At 40.2% G+C, this 7,500-nt stretch overlaps 1 protein-coding gene across 1 annotated transcript in view; it reads right to left on the reverse strand.

The window, feature by feature from the left end:
* Positions 1-7,500, reverse strand: part of LOC135221209 (membrane-bound transcription factor site-2 protease-like) — a 209,759-nt gene that overhangs the window by 28,376 nt on the left and 173,883 nt on the right. Inside the window, exons 5-6 of the mRNA XM_064259029.1 lie at positions 3,977-4,091; positions 3,114-3,245 (exon numbers count right to left, since the gene is read on the reverse strand). Coding sequence (XP_064115099.1) covers positions 3,114-3,245; positions 3,977-4,091 — 247 coding nt within the window. The remainder of the gene's footprint in view (positions 1-3,113; positions 3,246-3,976; positions 4,092-7,500) is intronic.

Consider the following 7,500-nt stretch of genomic DNA (forward strand, 5'->3'; position numbering starts at 1 on the left):
CCCGAATTGTAGTACCCACAAAAGAGGATTTAGGCATTCTGGAGGGCCAACTGAAGTATGTATTTGAGGAGCTTCTGTGTCCACCTCCTGGTTCTCCTGGTGAAGGGATAATACTGGATGAGTTGATCAAAGGGATCAACTCCCATGTGCCTATTGTAGTGCCCAATGACGGTAATCCGCTCGACTCAAAACTCCTCATACGTAACTCGGCCCTGCCGACGTGTCTTCTTCCGCTGAACAACCTCTTCTTGGATGGGTTCATGACTCGTTGTAATCATGGGGACGAGTCGGACCCCCTTCCAACAGATGATGAAGACAGCTCCCTTCCGCCGCCACCCTGTCTCTCCTCTTGCCAGATGTTGCGGCTGGCTAGCGAACCTCTTGAGGACATTCGGGGTCCCACGCACGAACCGAAGGACACCACTGATGTGCACACCTGCTTCATACAGTTCCTGGGCCAGGGATACTGAGTTATAATAATTATCCATAAACAGGTGGTATCCCTGGTTACGGAAATGAACCACAAGACCGAACATAGTGTCACGCAGCGTGGAGAAGACCCCGGAATACACCGAGAAGTCCACGATATATCCAGTGTTGGACTCCGTAATAAAAAAACAATTTTACTCCATATTTCTTTGGCTTCTTGGGGTTGTACACTTTTATGCTGAGATGTCCTTTGTAAGGCATCATCCCCTCATCCAAAGAAAGGTTCTTGCCAGGAACCACAAGAAACTGGCATTGTTCACGAATGTAATCCAACACTGGGCGGACCAAGATGAGGCGATAGGGGTTATTCCGGGGTATGGCCCTTCGGTTGAAGGTGTTGAAATACCTGTCCAACACCAGGAAACTATCAAGGGCCATAATACCGGGCACATTGGGCGTACTTAAAAAAAATTCCGCCTCCAATATTGCCTGACGTCGCAGCAGGCATCATTCCCAAAAAAAACCTGGAGCCCCAAAAAATGCGCTATGTCCGTGAGGTTGCAGCCCCGCCAGCGATACACCAACGTTGTCTGCAGTTAGTCATGGCAGTACCAAGCGTAGTCCGCCTTCTCTGCTACCAGGTGTTCCAGCAATTCCCGCATCAGGAACAGCTGAATGAACCCCAGAGGAGTGAGAGGAACAGGTACGGTGAGCCCAGGTGCTGCCGTGAATGGGTGCATGTTAAATGCGGTGGGGTCCTCCAACCACCCCTCATCGCTCGCGGACGAACGGCCTTCACCTAGGCTGGCGCGACGTTCCAACCTTCTACATGCCTATGCCCACCCACGTGCTCGGGCACGGTTTTGCACTCAAACCCCCCTTCCCTGGCCCATCTCCCTCACTTAGGCCCTCGCTTTCTGTGTCGTCCTCAACAACAAAACTAGACGATGACAACTCCTCCTCCTCCTCCTCCTCCTCAGACTCCCTCTCATAGGCACTAAAACTACTAAACTCCAACTCACTTTCAGCCTGTGACCCTCGTACGGACATTGGGGGCAAATATTCATCATCACTAACATTGGGAGTGATGTCCTCATCACTAGATGATCAACCGCCATCAAAATGAGGACTTGCGAGGTAATCATCTATGTCCTTTGGTTCAAGACCTCCCAAATGCCTACGAATGCCCCTCAGGACACCCTGATGCTTCCTAGGGGTTGTAAAAGGCACACGATGTGGTGCTTGAACACTTTCAGCCACACGAGGCCGCACGGAATGGCATTGAGGAGCTAGGTCATCTTGGTTGCTTGGTCCCTCTCTATCGTCCAAGTTTAAAATATGTCTCACACAATCCCTCCCGAGAGGCAAAACGCACTCCATTCAACGTTCAGACATCTCTACGTATGTCTTGTACCACCAAAAGTACTCAAACACTCGCAAAAGTTCGGCAAAACACGATTGCGGCAAAAGATCGCTCTCGAACGACGCATCACTGGTGCTTGCTGGTGCGAGAAGAAAGCAATTCCCGCATGCGTGGCTGGGTAATGCTTGTAAACAAAACAGCTTGATCCGTGAACTCCCAGCATCCCTCAAAGCGCGTGATTCAAAAGTTTTTGGCAAGTAGGCATATAACTATTTTTCCGCGAATTTATTTTATGTCAATTAAGCACTCAACAGACAATTTTTGTAGACGTAAAATACGTCCAATAGGTGTTTAAGGGTTAAGTCATCATTATTATAAATGTAGTTGTACTGTTTGATTTTTGCAAATAATCAATTTTCTCCAAAAAACATTTTGGTTTTGTAATTTACAAGTTGTTCTATACTACAAATATGAGATAAATTAAGAAAAATTTGCCATGATTTTTTACCATGTCTTATCTAAAGTTCGTCTTATACGTGGAAATATACGGTAGTTTAACTCTTAGAGAGCATGAGTATGGCCATATTTAGTGCTTAAACTCTAGAAATAAGCATTTATTGGCATTTTTAGAGACCATCCTGTGCTCGAGGGGGCATGGAATCTAACCTCGTGTAAGTTCGGGGTATGAATGATCAGTGTTTTCATCTGAAATAAAACTAGTATACCAGTTTGCAATCTGCTTTCCTCTTCAAGAATGACAAACACTGGTGAGTTACTGGCAGAATGCAATAACCCAGGAAAATCAACTATCAGAAAAACTGAGAAAACTCTATACAAATTGAATGCAGCTAATGCAGCTATCACCTTCAATACTACAGGCAGCCCTCAGTTAATGAATGGGGGTTTCATTCCCAGCAAAGTGCCAATAATGGAAAATCATTGCTAACAGGAACATCACAATAATTATGGTAATAAATGGCATTCACGACACCATAAGTGTCAATAACTGCTTACAGATGGTGACTGAACCCTTACTGGCACCGAAATTTGATTACCAACATACATAAACCACCTATTGATGCCGATAAACTGCCTACCAATGCCAATAAACATCTTACCGGCACTGAAAATCTGGTTAACATCATTCGCCAAACATCATAAAACCAAAATGCTGTTAACCGATGCCACTGATAAGCAGGGATTGCCTGTACTACTGTACATGTTTACGTACAAGTGGGTCTACTACATATATATACAATAATAATCATAATAATAAAAGTAAGAGATACACTGAGTGACACATAACATCAGTTTTCATTACCGATGTAAGGGAGAGCACCATCATGCCTTGCCCATACATGTATAGTGGCTGAAGAAGAACTGGCAGTGAGAGGCATATAAAAAAAGCACATATCACCAACACCATGTTGTGCCATACACCAGCACACAGTATCTGAAAAGAAGCATAAATGAAGCATTCAAGGTAGTCAAATTTGTTTTACTATTTCAAAGAGTACATTAGTTGCACGCAACAGAAAAATGTATCCACTTTTCAAGTATGTTATACACACATATTTCAGAAAATGCCTTGAATCTTTAAAAAAAATCCTATAAGGGATTTAGTAATTAAATTTTAATTTTTCTTCCAGAATGGTAGCACAAACTAAAAAAATTTAAATAAAACTCATTAACTTAAAATATGTTTGGACAAACCTCATCCACGACGGTAAAAGTTTCATTAGAGTCAAGATATGCTTCAGGATTAAAATTTTATGTACGTATCTAACACCAAGGTAATTTATAAAAATGGATGCGTTAAAAACAAATATACAATTAAATATATCCAGCAAACAATAAGAAGGAAAATATAACACCAAATAACCAGCCAAAAGACATTAATATTTCCCTCCCTCTTTAAGAGCAACTGCCCGCTACAGCTGTATAATTACAAATAAGAATGTCTCCCCTAACAACCAAGACCACCCCACCATCTGCAATAAAAACTGAAGTATATCACAACTGCTGATGGCGTATACCTCAGCCGCTGCAGAGGATCCCATTTGGAAAGTGCACGGCTGATTCATATGCATCATCATTTTACTGCGCTTACTCATATCATCATTTCAGTAACAAAGACCTCACAATAATACGTAGTAAGTCACAATCATGTTTCTTTTTTTTTACCTTTAGCTGTCTGAATGGTGTGAGGGTTCGTATCTCTTCGGTAGGGACATCAACATAAGCACCAGGTAGAACGAAGAGTAAGAGAATTCCAAAGCCATTAACATGAACATCTTCTCTGCAAAGCAAAAATCTCATTACAAAAAGAAAAATGCTTAATAACCAAAACCTTTAAAATGATATTTTCATGATAAAATTAAGATTCATATATACTTACCAAGTAATTACATAGCTATACTTATCCACTCGTGCAGTAGCTCAAATTTGAAATTTGCAAGAGTGCTTCAATGGTTTTTGTGTAGGCGACTCCCGGGCCCACTAGAGGGGAACAACAGGAACAGGAAAAGAGGAAAACTTCTTTTGTGCTTTTATGTCCATAAAAGGGGGGGAGAGAGGGGGGTTAGATCTGTAATTACGTAACTGGTAAGTACATATTTGTTAACATTAATGTGTCCTGTGACAAGATAACCAGAGGCGATCCCTGTTAGAAACATATCTGCCAAGATAGTGGCTGAAAAACTTGTGGAGTTTTTCTCAAAGTTTGGTACAGTGGGCCCCCCATATTCGTGTTCTCCGGATTCGCAGACTCACACATTCGTGGATTTCTCTCAGGAACGTTTCCCCGCATTATTCGCGGTATTTTTCTATGAGAAATATCCACAAATTCCGTTTTTTTTTTTTTTTTATCAATTTCATCATAAAATGCACTTTTTGTGATAAAACTATTAAAAAAACCAAGTATGAAAATTTTTAGTGTTTTTTCTTGAGTTTCAACTAACAAAATAGGCTGTTTTTAGCATTTTTATAGGGGTTCCAAACATTTGCGGGTTCTAACTATTCACGGGGGGTCTGGTACGCATCCCCCACGAATACGGGGGGACCACTGTATACCAGAAATAGTACAAAGTGACAGAGGAACAAACTTTACTTCAAAGTTATTACAGGATATGATGAATTTGTTAGGGGTGAAATAACAGTTATCCACTGCCTATCATCCAGAGACTCAAGGTACCTTAGAAAGGTTCCACTAGACATTGAAAAGTATGTTGACAAAGTGTTGTTCTGAGTCAGGAAGAGAATAGGATGTTGGTGTACCATTAATGTTGTTTGAAGTTAGGAGTGCTTATCAAGAAAGTATGGGATGTTCACCTAATCAAATGGTTTGAAAGAGATTAGAAAATTCTCTTTAGAAAACTTGATAGTGAGTCAAGAGAAAATGAAAAGGAGATTTGATGCTAAGACTAAGCTAAGAAGTTTTAGTGTTGGTCAACAAGTGTTAGTGTTCTTACCTGTCAAGAGATTTTCCCTCACTAATAAATTTCAAGGTCCTTATAAGATAATTCAGAAGTTAAGTGATAGAACGTATGTGATTGAAACACCAGAAAGAAGAAGACAAAGGAAGATACATGTGAACCTCTTGAAACCTTATTTCTCAGAAACTAAAACTGAAACTGTGTCAGTAACACAAACAACTTTATCTACAGAAGACGATGATGGCTACGAATTGGGAGCTGAAAGCAATATGAATAATTCTTCAATTTTGGAAAATTTGGAGAAGTTGAAACATCTGAGTGTTGAACAAGGTGAAGACTTAAGTGAAGTAATTAGAAGTTTCCCAGAAATTTTTGTAGATGTGCCTAGACGTACTGATCTGACCAAGCATGAGATAAAGATTCAAGAAGATGGAAAACCTTTCAAGCAAAGAGCCTATCGCTTATCACCTTATCATCAAGATGTTTTGAAGAAAGAAGTTGAGTATTTGCTGCAACATGGATTAGCAGAACCCAGTTCAAGTCACTTCAGTTCTCCATGTGTGTTAGTGAAGAAACCAGATGGGTCATTTAGAATGTGTACTGATTATAGGAAACTGAATTCTATCAGTGTGGCTGACAATTATCCTTTGCCTCTTACAGATCAGTTACTTGATAATATTGGGCAAGCCAAGTTCGTTTCCAAGATAGACTTGTTGAAAGGTTATTATCAAATTCCCTTAGATGAGAATGCGAAGTTGCTGTCAGTTTCTATTACTCCTTTTGGACTGTATCAGTATACTGTTCTGCTGTTTGGTCTGATGAATGCCCTGCAACATTTCAACGAGTGATGGATCAACTGCTAGGATCGATAGAAGGAGTAGGTGTATACTTGGATGACATAGTGATTTACTCTACAACATGGGAGGAACATCTGAAGATTCTGAGGAAAGTTTTCAAGAAACTACAAGAAGCAGGATTAACAGTCAACCTAGAGAAGAGTGAGTTTGGAAAGGCAACTGTGCAGTATCTTGGGTTTGAAGTTGGAAAAGGCCTTCTTGCTCCAGTAAATGCTAATGTAGAAGGTATCCATAAGGCTACCCCACCTACTACCAGGAAACAGCTGCAGAGATTTTTAGACATGGCTGGATTCTATCGTCGTTTCTGCCCAAATTTCTCAGCCGTAGTAGCTCCCTTGACAGACTTAACTAGTCCCAAAGCTAAGTTAGTTTGGACTCCAGAGTGTCAAGAATCCTTTGAGAAGGTAAAAGCAATTTTAACTTCAAGACCAGTACTTCAAGCTCCAGACTTTAGCAAGAAATTTGTGATACAAGTTGATGTGTCATTGGCATTGGAGCTGTTCTACTTCAAGAAGATGAAAATAATATCTACCATCCTGTGTGCTTCATGTCTTCAAAATAGAAAAAAAAACATCAGAAAGTATACTCGACAATCGAGAAGGAAACTTTAGCCTTAATCACCATATTGAAAAAGTTTGAAGTGTATGTGAGCAGACCTAGGAATGAAGAAATTTTAGTGTTGTCTGATCACAACCCACTATCATTTATCCAGAGAATGAAAAATCATAATCAAAGACTGACCAGGTGGTCTTTGTACCTGCAACAGTATAACTTAAAAGTGCAGCACATTAGTGGCAAAGTAGTTGCTGATTATTTATCCCGTTGCAAATCGTTAGATTCAACACCATGATAAACAATCTTCTCGGGGGAGGTATATTATATATTGCTACTTTCAAAATGTATATATCCCCTCTTTGACTGTATAAAATATTATATATAGAATTTTGCCACATTTTTTCAGATTCCTTAGCTAGCCTTAGAGTTGTAGGATGTTTAAAATGTGTGTTCAGGTTTCTGCATAACATAATATAAAAAGAATATATAATGTAGTAAAGAAAGAGAGAGATTTGCTTTGTCCATTCTGAGATAGAACGGTTTTCATTACTTTTCATCACCTCTAGATTAAGGGAGCTGGGAGTCTTCGTGTTCTTATCGAAATATATCAATCTTAATTATCGCTCGATTTCTGTCTTGATCGGGTACGTGTCTTTGTTGAACTAGTACGTACATGAATGTATACTCGTTTCGTACGCGTATTTCTTTGCCGAATGCCACATGCAGATTTCACAGTTTGTCTGTAAAGTTGCGTCATATTCGAAGCTTCTGGAAAGAATTGTCCCAAAACGTTTTGTATCATCTCCACTGTCCAGCTTTCGTAAGGAAGAGAATTCCTTCGGGCTTAAATCCTAAAAGCATT

The sequence above is a fragment of the Macrobrachium nipponense genome, chromosome 2 (assembly GCF_015104395.2).
Source record: "Macrobrachium nipponense isolate FS-2020 chromosome 2, ASM1510439v2, whole genome shotgun sequence".
NCBI classification, from domain to species: Eukaryota; Metazoa; Arthropoda; class Malacostraca; order Decapoda; family Palaemonidae; genus Macrobrachium; species Macrobrachium nipponense.